The sequence below is a fragment of the Dufourea novaeangliae genome, unplaced genomic scaffold (genome assembly GCF_001272555.1).
Source record: "Dufourea novaeangliae isolate 0120121106 unplaced genomic scaffold, ASM127255v1 scaffold120, whole genome shotgun sequence".
Classification (NCBI taxonomy): Eukaryota; Metazoa; Arthropoda; class Insecta; order Hymenoptera; family Halictidae; genus Dufourea; species Dufourea novaeangliae.
Genome location: NW_015373994.1, coordinates 242,561 through 265,523, shown reverse-complemented (window position 1 = coordinate 265,523; position 22,963 = coordinate 242,561). Strand labels below are relative to the sequence as shown.

Sequence of the window (22,963 nt, the reverse complement as noted above, 5' to 3'; positions counted from 1 at the left end):
GGGAAAAAGCTTGCGCGCGCGTTCCTCGCGCCTTTTTCGCCGGCTTACGTCGATCGTTTTCCGATGGAAACTATTCTCTTGGACCTCGCGAACTAGCTCCCCCCCCCCCCCCCCCCCGTGCTCTATACACTCTCTCGCACTCGTAATTATTTAATGCATCGATTACCGAAATAGCATTAATCAAATTGGCCGGCCGCAATTTATATTATATGACCTAATGCATAGCGAAACGTACATTAATGCGTAAACTAAGTAAATTATCCAGGTATCGGGCGTTTACGCACGGTTGGCGAAGGGGACAGAATCACTGGTGAATTTTCCGTCTCGCGAGCAACGGAACACTCTCGCGTGTCTCTGGAACGGAAACTTCCGATATCGAAGCGGAAATGTGTCGCGGTTATTGTAATCGTTGCACTGCAGAGTAGGGATGTTCGATTCCAGATCGAAGACACCACTGCTATGTGTAACACATACATTAAGACTTCTGTTGTCGTGACACTGTAGGACAGTGTATGTACACCAATGTCGTGGTTTATTGTCACGTGATTTTTACAGCTAAAAGTATGGGACCAGAGTCCATGATTGGTGGAACAGTAACTCGTTAAAATGAAACTTACAAATTTAATACACATACAAATCACTTCCCATCAGTTATAACACGTTACCTTCGATAATTCTGTGTAGAATAATATTCACCCCTTTCTTTAATTATCAGACCTGGTCCCACAATTTTATCCGTCAGTGTATATATTGTACATGCCAGTGACGTGTTACCCAAGGGAATCGACTTTCCGAAAAATCGAATCGAACACCCCCTGTACAGAAGAATCTATCCTAGTAGGTATGCAAGAGAGAATAAGAGAGAGAGGCGTTTTCGAGTGGGTAGCGGGGGTGGTTTGCAACGACGCTCCGTGCCGACGAGCGAATGTTCATAAAAGCATTGATTAACCGTTGCCGGTCGTAGGTCAGCCAACGCGGCTGGCTCGTGTGCACCAATAAAACCTCTCGATTAATAGGGGTTGGGGGGACCAATGTCGGCGTCGCGTCGGTCGGTTCGGTATCGTGCCATCGACCGATACTCCGAGGCCTCCTGTTCCTGCCCGCGACAATTTTCACGCTTTCGGGGGCGATCGATCGATCGACAAAAAAAACCGATTCCGCGGTAGCCACGTAATAACAAGGATCATCGAAATTAGAGCCTTGCACTCTTATGTTCACGCTTTAATACCTCGTTTTGTTACACCTATTGATAATTGAAGAGTTTAGTGGAAGAGGTGCACACTTCACAATACTGTTACAATATTTATTGAATATATATGATAGCTTATACTGAACAATGTTTATTAATAAAACTGTATGACATTAACGAACAACATATACAAGATACGTCTCTTCTCTCTGATTCTCTATCGGAGATTCTCTATTTAAAATAGGGTTAGAGTTTGTAGAGGATACAAAAAAAAATTCAAAACCGATGTAGATGTAGTCTCCTTTCCACTGAACCCCTCAATTCCACAATGTCGAGGATGTCGGTACCGTAATGAACGTTGTATCAACACACAGAGAATCTTCCCTAAATGAGAGTTTTCTCTAAATCTGTTCCCTCGAATTGTCCACGAAATTCCACGATATTATCGCTGCCGGAGGAGTGCACGCCTAGGGAGAAGCCGCGAATTTGCGGTCGAAATACGGACCTGGATCGTATATCCGCGCGCGAAGTAAATTAACGAATCCGTGGCCAAGGGACGCGAGTCTCTACGGCGGAAAACAAGGAGGATCCTGTGTGTATTTTGCTCAGTGGTTGTGCAGAGATTCTTGTCCAGGAAACACGAGCAATGCTTCTGGTTCGGGTGAATTTCGAAGAATCCTGGGGACCAGGGGACGAGAACCACTGGGTTACGTGGAATTTTCAGCCTGCGGTCAGAAATTACGCGCGGGCCGGACACCAGGATTTCTCTCTCTCTCTCTCTCGGGCATCGAGGGAGAGGCCGAAACCGAAGCCAAAACCGAGAGGAGATTTGACGCGAAAGTGAAATAATCCTCGCGATTAAAGCGATAATAACGTCGGCCCGAGATTATTACGGGGACCACGTTACAACGACACGCATACAGAGTATTACAGAATGTTAGTTACACCGAATGGACACGTCCCCAGCCATCGATCCTGTCCTCCGGTCTCCGCGTGGCTCGCGAAAACTCAATTTTCCGACGAGCTTACGGCGAAATTAATTCGCTGCGTCACCGTTGCCGTTTCCGTCGGCAAACGAAAGCAAGGACTGTGGGACCAAGATCGTGAAAATAACGACGACTTTAACCCCCATCCGTCCCTTGTGTCAATTTGACACAGTTTTCTCCTAAAAAATGACGTTATTCTGTGTAGGTAAATTTAGATTATGCTTCGTGATTTTTACTTTGAAGAATTTGCAAACTTAACGATTTATCTGGGTCAATTTGACATTGAGAAAGAAATTAAGTTGGGAAAATGAGGAACTTACGAGGGTTAATAAACTTCACAGTGTGTATCACAGTCTCAGAAACGGTCTCGCGAGACTCAACGAGCAAAACGAAACATTCAAATCTCGGAAGCCGTCTGATCATGTACGGCCTACTCTACATTCATTATGAACTTCGCCCTATTGTCCAACACAGGACAAGAAAAATACAGATCGTAGCTTCTTCAATGAATCTGAACCCAAACGAATCCGTAAAAGAAGAGCGGAGCTTGATTTATACTCGAGCCATAAATTTAATCCAACGTTCCGAATTTGAAATCACGAGCAATTTGAACCCCAGGGAAGCGAAAAGTTTCAGGACGTTCAGGATAAAAAAGAGACAGAGAGAGAGAGAAGAGAGAAGCGAACGTTGTAGTCCCGAAAGCAACAAAGTCCCCTCGAATTAAGCCCCCGCTCGGGTTGCAACACTGTTCTGCGTGGCACGAGGCCGTAAATCAAGCCGGGACCAAGGAATTTTCGCGTTTCGCCGGGTTTTTGCCGCAGCGGCGGGGCGACGAGAGTGGAGGACCCTCGCATGCTCCGGCCAAATGAAGACGTTAAGAAGCGACACGCGGGAGAAAAAAAGTGGCCGCTTGGAGCCTCCCCGCGGGGATGTTCGAAGGGGGTGAGGATGAGAATTGGCGGCGAGTTTAACGCCTGGGACACGAAATCCAAGGGTGGGGGATACACCACAGGCTGTTTTCGCGGGTCCGAACTCGAAACCGTCGAGTGCTACAAATACGCTCGTTATTCGGCCGTGTTCGGTCGACGGTCCCGTACGGTTTCGCGGTCTCGTTTTCCCCGGCAGCTCGTGCATAAAACAACGTTCACGTTTACACACAACGCAACACAGAGCACACGGTCTCTGCCCGTCTGCCCTCGCCGCGAGCAAGCTGACGCGCGCGTCCTACGCTCGCCGTGCCGTCATAAAATTCGCCCCTCTCTCTCGTTCGGTTGGTCGACCACCATCTTTCCTTCTCTCTCTCTCTCTCTCTCTCTCTCTCTCTCTCTCTCTCGATATGCTCCGTTTCGACTGAACGACTTAATTACGACGGTGTCCACTCGGTGTTTCATCGGCCGTTTTATTTCGCCGAGGCTACTGTCTCTCTCTTTCTCTCCTTCTCCACGTACCTTTACGATTCTCCCCCTGTCTGGTGGCTCGCGTATCGAAAAGAAGAGGACACACGTTGTGGAAGGCCGGCCCGCGGTTGATAAACACAGCTCGGATGATGATCCACCGACGCTTTTTAACCGTCGAGTGACGGCAATTTCCTGCGGTGAAAACCGAGGCTAATTGCTCCAAAAATCTGTACTAATTTCCCCAGTTTGCGTGCGTGTGTGTCCGTTCACGGCGTCGGACGATGGAGATGGCGGGCAGAGGAGGGAACGAAGCAGTGGCGACGCAGGCAGTGTTCGCGCGGGCACGGGCGTCGGTGGTAGTCAACAATTTACTCGTTAGCGGGCCGGCGAGTGCCGCGCCGCTCAATTAACTCGCGAATCAACGAGCGGGCCGCTTTGTCCGTCCGTCCGCTACCGCTGACTCTCCCACCCTCTCGTCTCGTTTCCGCGGGTATTTTTATAATTTGCTCCACACGGGGCCCTCGTGACCAACAAACGAACCTCGGAAGTGCTTGGAATAATGGAGGGAAAAAACACGCGAGTGGTGCGACCGAGAGAGGGTGCACGAACGACCAAACTCGATGTTGGATAAACAAAGATAGAGCGAAAGGGGTGGCAAGGGGTGGCAGGACGCGAGAAAAAAAAAAAAAAAGCGCGCGAGGGAAATGAAAACCGACACCACGGATCGTGGCTTGTTTTCTGCCAGTGGAAACTCTCTGTCCCCCTCGAAAACCGGGTAAATGTCTACATTTCGAGGGCTGGTTTGCTGCTCGTTTACACGGCCGCATGTCAAAGGTCCTGGTTACGCGTGTACACGGCGCAAACGAGCCGCGGTTTTTTAGCCGGCTATTTATTTTCTTTTCATTTCCGATTCTCGTCCGAGCTGAAAAGCGCGAACGGTGGTCGCCACGCACAGCGTCGGGACGTATCGGAGAGGGGCTCTCCCGCTCTAAATCGCTCGACGCTCGAATTCCCCGTCGCGTATACGCGCATACTACGGGCCGGGCCGCCCGTTAAAACGCGACCGTAAAAACTTGGCGAACGTTTAACTGCTTGTACCATCAGTGGGATTGTAACACCGTCTCCCCTCGTCGGCATACACACACGCACACGCATCTTCTCCGCTTGTTTCTCGCCGTTGGATCTCTGTCTCTTTTCGGCGCCTCCCGATCCGACGGTTTTGCGATGTTAACATCCTCTTTCAGACGATTCGATCTCTTCCGTCTTCGTTTTCTTACGATGTACTTGTTGGTATTTTGGGGCTGGAAAGCTGTGTTTGGATTAGGGACTTAAACCGGTATGATTTTGATACCGGTATTATGCCATCGAAGTTATATCGGAACCGATATATTACCGAAAACCGAAATACATACCGGTATTTTTTCGGTTTCTATAAGGGTAGGGCTTGTATAGGGTTATATAGGACGAATGTACAACCGAAAATACCAGTATAATACCGGTATTTTACATTTCGGTAGAAGTCCCGAATTTGGACACTGAGATCGCGTGTCTCGTACGTCGATTTCCAATTATTTTGTGGATCGCGGCATTACATATGGTTGGGGAATCATCTGACAGTGACAATTTTCTGCCCAACTATCTCTATGCAACTTGTACAATAAATCGTGTCGTCCATACGAGCCTTACTCTTCTAATGATTCTTCTAGTAATTCATCGGGGTTGCTTTCCCAACAGCTCTTCCAACAGCGATCCTGAAATCACAGATTACCCACGTCGTCTCTGTATCTTCTCGATTACTCCTGAACCCTCTGGATGCTCTAGAATTCGGGCTTCGATTCGTAGGCAGGATCGTGCGAAATCGACGCTGGCTAGGTTCGTGGATAATAAAAAAATCCCGGTAGGCATTGTACGATAAAGGGAACCGGTATCGAGAGCCTCCATTCTATCTGTCTCTCTCTTTCCATCGTTCTTTTTCAGAAACCTTTCTCCACCCTCCCTCGCTCGATTCTACGTCCCTCCTCGTCTCTCCTCCCCGGTTCACGATCGTTCTGTCCCATGCGACGCAGGCGAGAGGCACCGGCGGGCTTATACGTATATACCATCGGCGATGCACAAAAGTGCCCCGGTCCCCGGCTTCTGGGCCCAGCCAGTCGGAAGATATTAATAACAAAATATGATATAATGGGAGCATCCCCGGCGAAATACAATACAATGTTTATGCAGAGGATTAACCGATGTTACGAGCACGTGAAAAAGTATCGACCCCGACCGACGAGCGAACGAACGCTCGCGCAAACGGACTATTGCATCGCGGCCTCCGGCCTCGGCCCCGTCGGGCAGATGGCTACGAAATACAGGGCCCCGGGGCTCGATCCTCGGTTTTGATTAGCCCGCTGGGGAAAGATTTACCTTCGAGATTAGTGCCTCGACATCGATTTTTCGACTCGGTCACCGCCACGTCCGATCGCGTACAGTTTTTCGCTGTTACATCTCTTCTTTCTCCATCCCACTCTCCCTTTTCCTCCTACCCTTTATTTTTTCCATCGACCCTTTACGCATCTTCGTTTTCATTAGGAATAACAATAACGGTGAACGCGCCCGCGTTCGTTGCGCCCGTGGGAAATAACGGTCCACGTGTCAATATTATAAAGTTTGCCAATTAATGAATTATTTCGTCGGGGTGATACGGGGGTGGCTATTGAATGGTTAATCGTTGTTGGAACGGGGAATCGGGGCTGTTTTAGGGGAGGCTTGAAAATTAAACAGGGGAAATGCGAGGGAAACAAGAAAATAGCGATGGAAGCCTGGATTCTTCTCGAGCGAAGACGGTATAGAGGACAGGTTCTTCGATAATAAGAGCTACGTATAATACTTTCGTATACGTTCTAATGTTCAAGAGCCATTGAAATAAAATATTATGCTATTGATACATACTACTATTATAGATTATTAATACAAAAGTTTGGGAAAGATGGCAATGCAGCTTTGAGAGCCTTCCTTTAAACCTTTAGATATCTAAAACTAATACATTTTTGTTTTATAACCTTTTGTACACACTACATACACATATGATATTTTTTAACTCATAATTTAATATCGTTCCAATAGCTGATAGGTGATACATTATTATTTATTTAGAATAGACGGACATGGTCCGATACAATGAATATTTACAATATCATGATACGCTATTATACACATTATTGAATTAATTGAAATAGTTTACACTTAAATGATGTGGTACCTAAAAAGAAATCTATGTTATCAATTTTATTTTCATTATTTTATTATTATTCGATTAATTGGGTCAAGAAATCCGTATCTAGACTTGCAACATCGGGACAAAAAAAGGTTCTAGTACTGGTAGATACATGGCTCCTATCCTGACAAGGTTTGCCCACCGCTGGTATATAGAGTATCCAGACTGGAACACGTAAATGACAGGTCCAGCTTTCCTTTAGAATTAAGCGAAGAATCGATAAAAAGTAGAGTAACCTGCATCGAAGACTGTATTCAACTCGACTTCGAGCAGAAACACGCAACGACACCGTAACTTCACCGAGAAACAAGAAATATACGTATACTCCGACCTCGAAACTTGTCATCCACGAGTACAGAACTCGGTTCGCAAAAGCTGACGACGTTCACAGAGACAGAGCGGAGGCGAGAGACGAACGATCGGCGCCACTCTTCGTGACTCGGGAGCAGCGAAGGGATTCCGAAATAAAACTGCGGCGAGACAGGAAAGGAGAGAGAAGGGAGACACAGGGCCCGAAGAAAAGAGTTCACCGAAGGCGAATCGCGGCGATAAAACCGAAGGACGGCAAGCGGGCGGGCGGACGGAGGGGGAGGAAAGGTTTCGTGCGTATCATCATCATTTTCGAAATAAAATATGCGTCCCTTTCTCTTCGGGTGGACCGATGGTTGTTGCTCCGTTCTCGTGCGTTGCGTGCTTCGAGAGAGAGAAGAGGCGAAATCCGAAATCTGAGGGGCCCACACCCCCCAAGGCTATGCGCGCGATCGCGTATTATAACAGACCTCGCTCGGAATAGATAATTTCGCGGGGGGATGCAGCCCTCTGTAGATTTCGAGAGATGGAGCGAAATGGTCGTCTTCCAGCCTGGAATTTGTGTATCGAGAAGAGGAGCTAGCTAGCCGTGCCTTCGGGAGAAAAACGTGGCGGATCGCCTTCGCTGGAAAAACACGAAGGCATCGACGCTCGAGCGAGGACGATGACGATGCCAAGAGAGGAGAGCCGCTCGCGAGCGCGTTCACCAGGACGAAACAAGAAGAGCACGCGGAAACGAGTAAAAAACCGAGCCAGACGAACCGGGAACGTGGAAGCGGGACACAACCGACTACAAACCACCGGGAGTGTAAATAATACTAAGGCTGATTGTGGGCGTGGCTGACAGAACTCTAAAAACCTTCGACTATATATCAAAAGGTTTACTGCCCTCGGATGATGCTCGTATCCGTGGAGGAAGACCGTGGAAGAACAAATACTCGGGACCGTTCTTTCGCGAGACGACGCGTGGTAGGTAGGCAACGGGCCGACGAGGAGGGAGGACACGTGTTAGAGAGACGTGGAACCTTTCGCGGAGAGGGTTGAGATGAACGGGAGAGAACGTCCAAAAGGAGGGCTGAGGAAACGGTTTCCTGCTTATCGTCGTTAGGATGTTTCGCGAGGAAAGATTGGTCGTATCTTAACTCTTTCTCCACCCTCGTTGCGCGGCACGACGTGGCGGTGGCGGCTTACGTCTCAATATTCTCGATCCTCGTCCTGTCCCTGTTCCTTTCGAACAAACATCGGGAGGCGTAAATCAGACCTTCTGTGAATCATTGAGTGGCTTCGATAAGATCAGACATTTTCACTTAGCGGTCACATGTAATGGTTAGATCACGTCAAATCGGGCAGCATTTCTTTATCACTCACATGTAATCCAAGGCGAGAGATATATAGTCTAAATTCAGATTGATCATGATCTGACATCGTTGACCACCAGTGTGTATCTGGCTTTATGGTTTGTATACTTCCAGATTTGGATAGAGTGATGATTCCTATCACGAGAGATTTCGAGTAGCTCAATCACACAGGTTCCCAAAGTGGGCTCTGAGGAGATCCGAGGGGGCGTTCTAGTTATTTTTTCTGATTTTCAATTTAACTTTTTAAGATTCACTTCCCTCGAAGAGGGCGCTAACAAAGAAAATTTTGGAAAGGCGACAGTGGGCCTACAAAGGTTGGGAAACTATGCTCTACTATCTCTTTTTGCGTCCAGTCGGTTAATCTTTTCGCTACAGCAGATTCCAACGTAAACCGTGCGTAGCAGACAGCTATCTAACCGAGATCGACGTTAGGAACAGCAAACATTTTTATCAGCGATAACCATTGCAGAAAATTCCTAGCTGCACCGGTAACAGTAGTCGCAACAGTTCTTGCAAATCATGCAAATAATAAGCACTTTGTAGCAGTCATTGTTACGAAAGCACATCACCAACAGTCAGTGTAGGGATATCGGTCAACGGGCTACGTAGGCGTCAACAGCACACTCTGACGGAAATCTCGAAACCAATAAGCAGCCAAAAAGGTTAACCAAGGTGACGTACAATCCTCCGACAAAAGTTGCAACGTGAAATGGATCGTGACAGAGGTTCTCGAAGCAACGATAGTTGAGTCCTTTCGGAAAAACAATCCCAACGTTAGGCCTCCACGCAAATGCCAACTTCATCAAAGGGGTCTCGAACGATACAGCTAACGTCTCGAGCTGAAAGCTGGAAAACCTCGAAGAGTATCGTGTAATAACTGTACGAACGGGCGGTATTGGTGCGGAACCGCGAGACAGCGACGTACGTCTCAATACGCGGAGAGATACTAGGGCCCCGGTCGAGCGATTAAGAAGAATGGGTGTGGTAAAAGAGTAAAGCGAGGAAAGAAGAACAGCGAACGAAGGAGGAGCGAGGAGGTGTACACATACCCATGGCATCCACTCTCTCCTCGGTTCTTTCCAGACTGGGCGCAGGGAGCTATCTCGATGGCTGCCCGCCTGCCTGTCTGCCTGCTTGCCTGCCTGCCTGCTTCGCCTTGCCTGCCTGCCTGCCTGCCTGCTTGGCCGGCTTCTCGACTCTCTCGATTACTTGAAAAACCGGATTCCTCCTGCGCGAAACTGTGTTTCCCGTCTCGTGTTTATGTACCAATACACGTCGCGTAACAATGTTGGAACGGGACGTGCACACGTGCACGCACACACGAGGGCTTGGGCTAACGGCGCGATTCTCGCCCGCGTGGTACCGCGAGACAACTGCTCCCGATCAGGATCGAATCGTTGGACGGAGATGGCCCGTGGAGAACGTCGAAGACGACGTTGTAGATCTGGAAAGAAAAAGGGGGTAGGTGGAGAAGGTGGGGGGAGAAGAAAGAACGTCGGGGTGGGTGGCGTTGGTAGGTACTTAAAGGGCCACGGATGTCATCGGCCGTAGTCGGAGGGTCGGTGTTCGAGGGTTAAATCCAAGGGTTTCGAGAGGAGTCGGTGTCGAGGGTAAACATATACACGGCGAAGTGCAAATAACGCGCGAAACGGAGACTAGTTGTATGGTGTACTACGTCGGATGGTTGCTCCGTCGATTTCTTCGTCGCTTGGTAAGAACAATGGGGACGTAAGAGAGAGTATGCTTCGGGCCCCCGGGGAGGATCTCCGCGGACAAAGGGCAAATTTTCCAAATAATTTCACCGTTTCCCCACCGTTTGGTGGTGGTCACTCGAGCAAGGGAGCGCGCGGGGGCCGCGTTTCTTCGTCTTTGCGGCCGACCAAGCGCCAGGGCTAAGGAAAAAATAAAAAAAAAAGTACAAAGGAAAAGGAGGGATTCTCTACGGGTATACCGTTTATCCTCAGGGCGAACATCGAAGGGAATATTCCGGGTGCATTCGCGGTCCTACCTTCATCTCTGTTCAACCCCCCTCTCTCTCACTCTCTCCTTCTCTGTCAGTCGCGTCTCTTACGGGGTTCTGGCTCGCGGGGCCTTCGTAACATTATCTTTTTCGAGGCGGTTTCCAGCTGTCCGTCGCCACGGCAGTCGGCACGAGGAAAGTCTGGACTCGTGCTCGCGACGCATAACAAATTCCACCTGTGTGTAGACGGCTCTCTCGGCTTCCATTCATCTGTCTGTCCGTGAACGCGCAAGCGAACACGACGGGAAACGAAGAGCTAGAGGGAGATATAGAGAAAGAAAGATGGGCAGACTCACCGGAACGCTCATTTAGCCCGGCAATTTATTCTCGCGTTTTGTAATTAACACCAGAGAAAAGAAGTAGCGCGGTCTCGTCCTTCTCCTACGGGCACACACGAGGGTTTAGGTGACCGTTCTCTCTCTCTCTCTCTCTCTCTCTCCACGGGTCGCTGGCCCACCTCCGCCCCCTACGCTCTTCTTCCTTCGATTTCGCTTCTTCTTCTTCTTCTTCTCCATCTCTGTTCCCTCCCTCCCTCCTCCACACGTTCGTTCCATGCGAGAGAAAACACTCGTATCGTTATTAAGCGAGCTCGGGAAGTCGGGACCTGGCTGGATCCGAGAAACCTCGTGGACGAAAGAGAGGAAAGAAGAGGCGGAGGTGAGCGAAGGATAACCAGAGAAAAAGCGAGATCCGCAGATACGACGAGAGTGTAGTGGAAGGAGCGATAGAGAGGCGGACGAGGTGGAAGAGGGACACCGCGGGAGAGAATGCGCGCGGTCAGAAGGGCTCGGAGATCACGGGAGAAGGGAAGAGGATGAAGAAGTTGAACGAAGAAGGAACCACCGAGCTAAAGGGCGTCGAGGGGGTGGGGAGGGAGGAGGCAGAGAGGTGGATGATGGAGGCCTCTCTCCTCTGCATGCCACTGCAGTCAGGCCAGACAGAAAGCGGTCTGTATAATTATGGGTTGTCACCTCATCAGCCACGAGAGGGGCAAGGAGGTGGCGGTGCTGCTTCGTCCCGCGCGGACGCAAGGGTGGGAAGTTATAGGAGCGCGGTCTTTAGCTCAAATTGTGTTTTATCGTCCCTCGCGTTTCGCTCTTGGGCTTGCTCGCGACGACCGCCGCCGACGATGGATCCTCTCCCCCGTCTCTTTCGATGCTTCTTCCAGTGGAGGCGATTCTTCGTTTTTCCACGATCTGCTTTCTACGTTGCGATTCCAATCTCGTGGACGGGGGAGGACGAGGGCTTCGCTCGCCTGAACTCTCGGTTTCGGTCGGCCGTCTCGAAACGTCTTCATCGGTCATCACGACGCGTCGAGCGCTATCGCGACCGTGCAAATAGCTATTGTCGGGGTTATAAAAATCGTCGAACGCGCGTTTTAAGTATCCCCGACGATCGGAACGTGCCACGCCGTACTCTGTCGATACCCCTCCATCTTTCTTCTTCGCCGATCTTTCGGTTTTCTCGCTCTCCGTCCGTATCCTCGCGCGTGTGTACGCGTATCTCGCTCTCTCCCTCGATATCTCTGTGCACACGTAGCAATCTGCCGCGAGGGTAGAGAGCAGCAGCAGCAACACAGCGTGCGCGTATACGAAAACGAAGGCGGGAGATGAAGCGAGGGAGGGAGGATGAGCTACGCGCGAGAAGGTACTGAGGCTAAGTGGAGAGTTTAGAGGGATTTCATTAAATCATATGGATTGGGGATAATGTATGTTATTGAGCGGAGCGTTCAAATCGCGCTCTATAAGTTGTAATAAGTCCAATTTTAGGGCCGGTCATGGGCCGGGTCCCACAGTGGTTGTCAAACCGCTCCGAGGTATGTAGCTCCATCCCGGGGGCCGATCCGGCGACTGGGCCGAACGGATACACGTGGGATCCGACAGTCACTGGGTCCAGCAAACCCGCCACTTACTCGTCAAACGGCCAGCCGGTCCGCCGAAATCACTGCCATTTAGATAATTTGTAATGAATAGGCACCGATCATTTTCTACCCCCTTCCTACTAACCCCAATACTTCCCCCACCCGCCCCCTCCCGTTCCGACCCCGTTGCACCGAACCCCTGCCCTCCAACCCGTTTCTACCTCCCATTCGCAACCGATCCTCCCAATCCCCGTCTCGCAATAGCATGTCGTCCTCGACGTCATCTTTACCCACGAACTGGAGAGATCCCGAAACGAGGTGTCTACCTGGCTCTCCTTCGACGATCGTCGAACCTCCTGTTCGCCCGTGTAGAACGTCGTTCCGGGTTGTATCACGATTTCCGTATTCCTGACCGTTCGGGCGACTTCGTGCGCGCGCGCGCAAACTTGGACCATCTCTATCTCCGTAGGGATCGTGGAGATCCAGCGCAGTCCTGCTGTTTGCCCGCGATCATCCTCCCACCCCGTCGACAACTGGGATATCCCGTTGACGCGACGAAGATATATCGGCCGGAGGGGGGACACCGTAGAGACCTCGAAACACCGAAAATCCACCGGTGTGTCGGGGCGGAATCCTCGAGTAAATATGTGCTCGGTATTTGCGGGCGAGGATACACAGACGGACATCACGTTCCATTGCTCCTCTTCGTCCAGCGTTCAACCACCGTACACATTGTGCTCCACCTGCTTCACGTTAACATCCTTCCGTCTTTTTTTTTGCTTACAGACGTCCCGAGGATGGAGAAGTCGCCGTTGTTGGCGAACGGTTACAATCATCCGCCCACCCACCTGAGTCACATGCAGTTCATGCAATTGGGCGGCCATCCAGGCGCGGGACACACAGCGATCCTGTCGCCTGCTAGTCTGCCGCACCACCTGCAGGCCCAGGCACAGGCGCGGGCCGAACAGGGGTTGAAAGTCAATCCGAACATGTCGAACATGGAGGCCCTCGCGAGGTAAGTTTTTTTCGATACATCGTATAGACGATAGACGGACGCGATTGGAGATATAGTGAATAATCGATGAGTGTTCAGACGGCATCCCCATCGTAGACGGGAAAATTCATTATCTAGATCAGGCGTTGGCAACCTTTGACCCGTGGGGTCATTGTTACTCTATTATTTATATTTTCTCAAAGTGTTTGTTTCATGTTTATGTTCTATAATTTATATTTATATATTGTACTTTATTTGTGGAACTCAAATGGCTCACTTGAAATTATTAAATGGGTTATTTGGTGACCCGCGGGTCAAAGGTTGCCGACGCATGGTCTAGATAAACAGTTTCGAATAACGAATAAAAGTCAGGATGACAATTTTGGATATTTCTACTTTTCACTATGTATTTTTCGAATAAAATTGTGTCCAACTCTGATCCCCCCACCACCGGATGCTTGACTCGTTTAGTGGGACTTACTGTAGTGGGAGAGAAAGACATTGGTATTTTGGGAGAGAACCGATAGGTTGTCCGATTTGGAAATTGGATTTGCTCGTTTCAAGCTCTTCCGCGGAACAGTCGCGCGCTAGTCCTGTCCCGGGGAGGTCGCGACGAAGGGCCGGCGAGGCCAAAAGAATACAACTTTAAGAGGATTTGAAGAGACGGAGAGAAGCCGTGGAAATCCAAGGGGTCTCGACACTGCTTGATCTTTTCTTCCCTCTCTGTCATTCTCTCTCGCGCTCTCTGCCTTCCAGCAGACCGATGATAGTCCGCTCGAAGTCCGTTTCCTTGGGTGCCTCGTGTTCCTTGTAGGTCGTTTACTCGGGGCTCGAATTACGCGCGACCTAAACCGGAGTCCACCCTTATTCCGCGTGTCGTCGCACAGTAGAAAAATCCTAAATCATTTTATTTAGTTCACGAGACTCTTAAATAGCATATTTTAATTTGGAAAAGGATTCTTTAGAGTGTCAATCAATTTTCTGTGCCAGCAATTTTATTTGTACAATACATACTTGTACAAATATTCTTCATTGCAATTGCCATGTGTGAATAATAGCGAAGATACGAACAAAATAATTGGGATATAGAGAAGATCGCAACTGTATGTTGTTACCGATTAGAATTTCTTTTCACCGGCCTTTGTTCACATTACAATTGAATACCACTAAGAAACCAGTTTCACACTAGTGGTCAAAGACAGTAGAAAAAAAGTGAGGAATCTCTTCGAGCCTTACCACGTTAGTCCTTGTTCGATGTACCTCTCGCGAGTAGACGCTTCCGAGTAACCGAACGAGTAAATCCTCGAGGCGTTGCGGTCTCGAGACGTATATCGCGGATTACGCGACTACCCCACACCCCCTGCGTTCAGTCAATCGGGAGAAACGGGACAGGCAAGGGGTTCCTCGAGCCATCGAAGGAGAGATTCCTGTGTTTCTCGGGAAGAGGGTAAACGCCGAGGCTAATCCCGGCATTTGTTAACGCGTTTCTAATAGATGCTGTTAGTGCGGGGCGATGGTCCCTCTTCTCTCTAAGACTCCTCTCCGAGAGCCACCGGGGGCTTTCGTGGATACAGACGCTCTTGCCTTAATTTTCGATTATATCCGCCCGGTGCAATTAGCCTCGTCTCCCAACTCTCTCGCCGTTAGCCGTTCGAGACGGCTTCTCTATCTTCTCGATCTCTCCACCGAACAGTCTCTCTGGAGAGTTTTCGAGAATTCCTAATAGACGTCGGAAGGGAAAGGACAGAGATACATTTTAACAACGGCAACGCACGCGAAATCACGTCGTCGTCGATTCTTCTTAACGCCGACGCCCGGTGGCGGACACACAGTGGTCCTTCCGTGGCTATACGCCGTTCTACGTGTAGAAACGACACGCCGACGGAGGCGACGGCGCCGCACGTTTCGCATTATGATTTCAGCGCTTTGCTTTTAATTAAAATGCAAATCTATCGTGGCAGAGGAGAGCGAGAGAGATCGGGAGGTAAGACGGATTACGTCTGGGGGCGGCACGACAAACACCGGAATATGATTAATTCAACGCAACCCCATCCTGGCGCACCGCCGTCACCACCGTTGCCCTATCGCCACCCTCTAATTCAGCCCCGAGCCCTTGCCTCCTTGCACCCCCCGCGACCTACGCGAGCTCTAGTTCATCGCGGAACGTCCTTTCGATCTACGTCCACTCGGCTGTCGAATCCTTCGATTTCTCAGCCCCCGAAACGTTTTACGTCACTGTTTTCCTGTTCTTATCCCGCGTATTCGGTCGTCTTGCGTTTTTCGACGGTCGATACACCGTCGGAGAGCAAATTAGCCCAGAGTGTCTCCGGTGGCCCAGCGACGTCTTTTTTAATCAGCGTGTACTTCAAAGCGTCTTTTGTTTCGAGAGTCGTCGGGACGAAGCGCTGATCGAGTCAAAGGACAAACGAAAGACGAGACGGAACGGAGGAGGACTCTTAATCAACTCCGCGGATCCACTTTCCTCGAGGATATCCCGTGGCAGGGCTTATAATTAACCGATTCGCTTATCAACTCGTGTCCCCCACACCCCCCTTGTACCATTCTCACAAGGAGACACTCTCACAACGAACTTCTTAGCCAACTCTCACCGAGTCTTTACCGTAGTTTAGTTCTGAATATGTTTGTATACGTGGTAATGAAGTCAACCTGGTTGCTTACGTGTAAAAAATGAGGGAGCTCCACCTGGTACATGTATCTCAAGTGTCGCATTTTTTTTTTTTGTGATTCACAGATCCGGAACGGTTTGGGAAAACTGCCGAGCTGCCTACGAGGATATCGTCAAGCATCTCGAAAGGTAGGAAATTTATATTTACACCTTACATCAAAGAGGTGGTGGGCTAGAGAAATCGATGTCGAATCTTCCTAGCCACTTCTTTCGAATAAACTACAGCTTGAAGAAATACACTACTGAAATAACTACCAGTTTCGCCGGTAAAAAGTGCGACCTGCCGTGATAGCTCTCGCGGGAAAAACGTAGGCTCGGGACCTACGGCTCGGGGACAAAGCGCGCAGCGATTGCGTGTCGCGCCCGCGACGATCGGTCGCCACCGATAAATCAGCATTACCATCGGAGTTTCCGGTACGCGCCGCGACACGTTGAGTCCGTCGCTTGACGCCGTAATGCCCGCGTGATTTGTACGGTGCGAGGCCACGCACCATCCCCCTCCTTCTCCATGCCGGCCTCAAATCCATCCACCAGCAGAGCCGACCCGGTCGGGCCGTCACCGATACGACACCAACGTCGACCACCGACTACCGTTCACCCCGTACAACACATCCAACCCCCCCCCCCTGCCTCATCTACCATGGTTCGACCATCCACCCCCATCCACCATCCGCCACCGAGGTTTCCCCGTGATCCTAACCACTTGTCACTTCACGGCACGCAGATCATCGTCGCGACGTGCCCGTCCATCATTCGGGGATTAAATCATTCGACTGGCTGGGAAATGGTCCTCCCTATCCCGCGACAGGAGAGAGGGTTGTGCTCCTTTTCGACGGGGAGCTTTACTTCGTGAAAAGCGGCTCTTTCGCTCCCGCGGATTCGCTTCGAGAACTTCGCGCCCTTTGCATCGAAAGCTTCTCTCCTGTTAACCTCCCTCTTAGTCTTCGGTATTGCACCGAATCGCAAGGGGGCAAACGAAGCCGAGAACAGAAAGGTGCGAGAACCCCTACGTCTGGAGGGGGACGGTTGGATCGGCGTTAACGCGAGGGTTGAAAATCGACACTTGACTGGAAACGTAATTTCCAATTCAAAGGCAATGACCATTGGCTCGCTACTCTCTCCACACCCTCCCCCCCACCCCCCGCGAAACCGTTCCCTCTCATCACCAATGTGTCCGCCCTTCGTCTGTCGGTTCCGCGCGCACATCCACCCCCCGTTCGACCTCTCTGTCCGTCCCGTTCTATTTGCTTTAGCGGCCCCCGAGTCGACTTCGTCAACCGGACAAACGCGTATTGTGATTTCGGCCTTTGACTGGTAGCCGTTCGATGGATATCGCAGGGGGTGGCAAATGGTCGCGCTGACCGATACAGAGAGAGAGAGAGAGAGAGAGTGAAAAGTGGGGGTGGGGTGGTGAATCGGCGCGATGCGGAGGCTGGAAGGGACGGACGAGCGAGCCACCGTGAATATTCATGCCGAGAGAACCCTAGACGAATTCGGACTTGTTGCGACTGACACTGATGTAAACCTTTGTTTATCCTGCGTGTGCACCATAACCCTCGCCCCTCCCCTCCTCCACCATCACCAATCCACCCGCATTCGTTCGCTCGCGGATACAAGCAGTCGGCGTCGGGTACGAGGGCAGGCCTCGAGTATTTAACTGCGAGTTAAATTCTGATTAATCGTCGGCGCCCGGGGTTATTAATTGTTTGTCCTTTTGATTCTACCGAGCCCACCGTACCTCGACTCGCGCCGTTCGAAATCTCGTTCTCCCTCTGCGTCGGCCGTTCCCACCCTCTCACGCCTTCGTCGATCCCCTTTCGGTTCTTCTTTCGGACTCTATTCTCCAGCTCCCTCGATCTCTCTCCGTCTCTCTGCGTTTCCGTTCTAATCCCGATGATTTGTTGCCGGTGATCCCGCTCCGAAACACCGGGCTCGGTCCCGAAACCCAGAGAGAAAGAGAAAGAGAACCGTAGTAGCCCCCCGGTGGAGTGTGTTCGTTCCGTCGCGGAAGTTGTACCCGCTCGTTTGTCTTTCCGGCAGTCACGCTCGATTAAATCTCATAAGCCCAGAAACTTAACCCCCATCCGACGAACGAAAAAAAAAAAAAAAAAAAAAAAAGAAAACAGTTTGATACACTCGGCGCAAGACCCGGGCGGGTGGTTTTTCGCTTTCCGTTTCGAAATACGTATGTAACACTCCCGCGGTTTCGATACTCTTCCCTGTTCTTGTGCACTAACGACCAAAAGTAACTACGGGACATGGTTGATGAAACAGTAATTCATTACAGTAAATTCTCGATGAGTAGATAGAACTTGGAATTCTGAAGGCAATGATAATTGTTTCAGCCGGGCATATAGCCATTAGTTTATGAAATATTTAATATTCAGTGCCCCGAGGAGCCTTCGAATACTCATCGAGGATTGACAGTATTCTGTTACGGTGTAATTAAATGTTACAAAAGTTACAGATCAACTCTCCCTTTCTTTAATTATCAGACCTAGTTTCATACCTCGTACGTATCGGTTCGACGGTGAATATTTCGACAGAACCAACCCCATGAAAAGTGGAAAGCTCGCTGGCCGGAGGGAGGGGGATGGGAACGGATCCGAAACACGGAAACGAGCGAAGCGACGGATTCGTCTACCCCTAGCGCTGGCTCCGTCCGCGTGCTAAGTAATATTAATGGTCCCCGTCCGATGGCAGAACGCGCACGGTGGTATCAATGCGCTAATGTCGGCTTCCTGACTTTAAAACTACCCCGTCATTCCGGGATAATTCGGCGCGCATTGTCGCTCGCTATCCGGCCACGTCGGTTTTGCCTACCTTCACGGAGCACCCTTCGCGATGGCTGGCTTTCCTTATCGTTGGGTTCGCCGAGGTCCCGGCAGAGTTACCTCGAAAATTTCCTCCGCCCCCATCCGGGTTCTTTCTCGCCCCCACTCCCACCCCCTGGCCTTTCTCCTCTTTCCGACGAACGCGCCGCGTACCCTCCGGAGACGTCATTAATTACAACGACGACGACAACGTCGACGAGCTTCTATCGTCTGGGACATCTGCTGGAAAATAATATTCATAAAGTTGAGCCCCGTCGTTACGAGAGTCGTTTTCTATCCATCTTCGCGCGTACTCGATCCATCGCCCCCACCCACCCTCATTCCCAGTGGCACGCAGCCGACTGTACAACGTTGCTCTTGTTTGTCGTCTTCTTTCATTGAGAGGATAATTCGAGGAAAAGGGAATCGAGTTCACTGGTTCACGGAAGATTCGAGGGTGTTTTGCGATTAGAAGGCGAGGGGTTAGTGGTTGTGGATCTGTGGATGGTGGTATTCTTATAATTTATTTAGAAAACTCCTATAGTATACAACAATGGAGAATCATAACTTTATACTATCTTTACACGTGACAAACTTTTCATATTTTATTATTCTTACCTTTGATCGAGGAGCCCTTTTGACATATCTGAACGAAATTACAAATCTGAAAGTTTCTATTGTATTCGTAACAATGCTCAACACTAGAATCCCATGAAACGAACGAGACGAATGACCAATAATCTCTTATTTCGCCGACAAGCTTTTAAAGTCACATTCAAAATTACGCCGTACTGTCTGGAAGAAACTATACTCACAGGTGTGAAAAAAATACATAACTTTTTATTTCGTCATTTAGCATACATAGCCAATACGACAACACCGGGAACGAACACTCCCTCCACACTCGGTACATCATCAGAACCTCCCTTCCAAGCACAATTTCTTCTCCCAAAAGAAAAACAATTGCATCCCCTTATAAACGTTCACTCTCCCGACTAAACGCTTGGACAGAAAGAAACAGAACCGCGAAGAATCCCTAGTGGTTTGTCGCTAAACGGTCCAGCGATCACAGGCTACTCGCGACAGCGGAGGAGAGGCGCGACGAAACGGTTAATTCGATTCGACGATCGTTGTCGCGATAGCGAGCGTGTTAAGCCGGCAACTATCAAGCGGCGGGCACGCTAATTGCGTTCAAACGAACTGTCAGCGGCTCGACACGCACGCGTGCTCGCGTTCGCATCTCTAAGCCGCGCGCCGGTCCCGCTTCACCCCCCGCGCAAATACGCGCATTATGATTAATGCCGTCATACACGCGTGTGCACGGGGCCCTCTCCAGGCTTCGGGCTTGTCAGCGTCCCGCAACCACCGGATACGCCAATTACGCTTCCGTCCAAACGTTTATTGCCATTGACTCTCTGACGTTTCGTACTCTGTCCGTCTCTCTCTTTCTCTCGATCTATCATCCGTGTGTGGGTGAACCGGCTGCGTTGGATTTCGACGGACGTGTTCCTGGATCAATCCTCGATCCGGTGACTCACGAAAGAATCACGCGGAACACTCTTAGAAACATCGAAATTAATGACAGAGCGCGGGTTACGATCACGATCGGTCCTACAGACGAAGCGCGTATTAGACACGCTATTTCTTTTGTCTTCCCCCGTCTCATCTTCCCCCGTCACAACCACTCGTCGATCTCCACGTTTCGGTATATAATCGTTCCACTCGTTTCTTGCGAACGTTTACACGAAATCGTTTCCGTGGGCGATTCGTAATGCCGGCCGACCGAATGATTTAGAGATCGATCTCTTTATAGAAGCTTGTGTGCGTGGGCCTCCTCCGATTCGATTCGTTTCTGGTTCAGGGTCTCTCTTAAATCGTCGATCGTACTCTTCAAGGATGCTCTCGATTTTCTTGACTGCTCGCGTGACCCGATGATCCCGCAGGGAACACGATCACCGCTGGGTCTAGACGTGGAATCGTTGATCGTTCTGCGACAGAAGGATCGGTCGATAAATACGTGTGTCGGTCGGTTCGTTCCCTGAAACACGCCGGTCCCCCTTCGCTCGTGCCAAACGTGTCCTGGACCCGAAAAACGGACCCTCTTCTAATGACCCTATTGCGAAACGATCACGTTTATATTATTAACTCGATCGGTCGGAATTATTTATCGACGACCGTGGGGCTGCGCTCGATGGCCCACGTGGTCGGAATTTTCGTCGAGTTTCGGGGCGATAATTAACGCTCGCGCCGCGGCCCGTTAACGACCCCGAGGGTTTTTTTACACCGTGGATCGTTCGTTGCTTCGCGCGTTGCTCGACTGTATCGGGATTATTTTTAGGCGACTACGGTCGTTCGAGCGAAGCGTCGACGACGATGGTTTCCGGGTCATTTACGCCGTCGTGCAACCCACCATCGGGGGATTATTTCGATAGCCGTCTAGTCACGGGAAGATAACGAGGAACCGTCTTGTCCTCGGAGGGCGGGCATCGTCGTCGCGCGTTTGCTTCGACGGACAGCGTTATTAACGCTCGCTCTACCGACGTCGTCCACGTCGTACGGTAACGAGCACGGACGAGTAAACTTTGGGGCCACCGAGTGCGCGTAGCCCCGACGAAAACGATGATTAATTAAAAACATAATTAGTCGCGGCGACACCTGGTTTCCACCCACCGCTCGCTAATGTACCGTGAAATTGTCAACCACCTTGTTTCCCTTTCCGTCTTCTTTCGAACGATTTTCGATTTTTTTTTTTTTTTTTTTTTTTTCATACCTCCTCCGACGACAAACAAAACCGTAGTCTCGTTAAGCTTACCGCGAGAAGGACATTTTCTTTGGAAACCCGCGATGGGTGTGTGTATCGAGATGTTTAACGACTAACGAGATCACCGTTCTCCAATTTGTCTCCACGACGAAAGAAGCTGTCTCGTTACGGTCCCGTTCGACGTTTCACGTGCACCTTGGTAACGCTCGTTCGAAACGTGTTTCCCCTGGTGTAGTTACGAAACTTGCTCCTGAGAAAGAAGGAAGAACCGAGAAAACGGTCTGGGCACCGTTAATCCGAGAAAATACCGATTCTAATGATAAAATATCTTTCGCTACCCGTCGCCCTTCGTCCTCCTTATTTCGACGCGGTTTCTCGTGCAGTTTCGCGACGGGGCTAAGATATATTGTTATTAAATGGTCTCCCTTCGGCGGTGCCAGCACGCCAGTATATTACGTGGCGGGGGCTGCTGTTGCTGCTCTCTCTTTCTCTCTCTCTCTTATTTTGCCCTCACACGCACGCAACACGACAGCCCACCCGCACGCAGCCTAACCTTCTATATACGCGTGTGGATCCGCTCTCTTATTTACGATCGTTGGGCATGCGATTCGACCGCGTATGGTACTTCCGGTCGACACCGTAACGCCGTCTGGACATTTTTCCCGTTCGACTGAAAACCATTCGATCGGAATCGATATAGAACGCTCGATGCATGAAACGAACCTGTTGGAAATATTAGTCCCAGGCCTTTGATTCCTAAAAAAAACTAGAGAGAGGGGGGGGAAACCAGAGTTGGGCACAATTTTATTTGAATCATACACAGTCGTGTGGCAGCAGTATCTAAGAGCGTTATCCTGAGCTTTAAACAATTAACAAGATTAGGTACGTGTTTTCCATTATTATAGGTTTAATCAATTGAATATGGTAAAATACTTTCTTTTTTATTTTTTATTCGTTATTCGAAAGTTTTTATCTGGATAATGAATTTGCCCGTCTCTGTTCTCCGGTAAATGCTGACCTTTTTTACTCTTATATCCGTTCAGTGGGGGTAAGCTATATCCAATCACAGTCCTCTTAACAAAAGGCATCGACTGCCTTTCCCACTCCATGGCCAGATCCTTCAGGAACACAATCACCTTATTCTAAAGGTAACAGTCTCGGCTGCCTTCCATCTCGAAACTTTCACTCGTTTCATAAACAACCCTCCACGTCACCGATCGCCAAAGAACCCAACATGGTATCCCGCCACCATCAAACCCTATCGCAAATTCTCCATCTGTCAATGAACGACACGAGCCATTCCCCTTCGATTCCTTTTAAAACAAATTGA

The 22,963-nt window shown here is 50.0% G+C and overlaps 1 protein-coding gene across 1 annotated transcript in view; it reads left to right on the top strand.

Annotated features, from left to right (window-relative positions):
- LOC107187939 (dachshund homolog 2) overlaps window positions 1-22,963 on the top strand; it is a 187,287-nt gene that overhangs the window by 73,872 nt on the left and 90,452 nt on the right. The window contains exons 3-4 of the mRNA XM_015576147.1: window positions 13,166-13,394; window positions 16,126-16,188. Coding sequence (XP_015431633.1) covers window positions 13,166-13,394; window positions 16,126-16,188 — 292 coding nt within the window. The remainder of the gene's footprint in view (window positions 1-13,165; window positions 13,395-16,125; window positions 16,189-22,963) is intronic.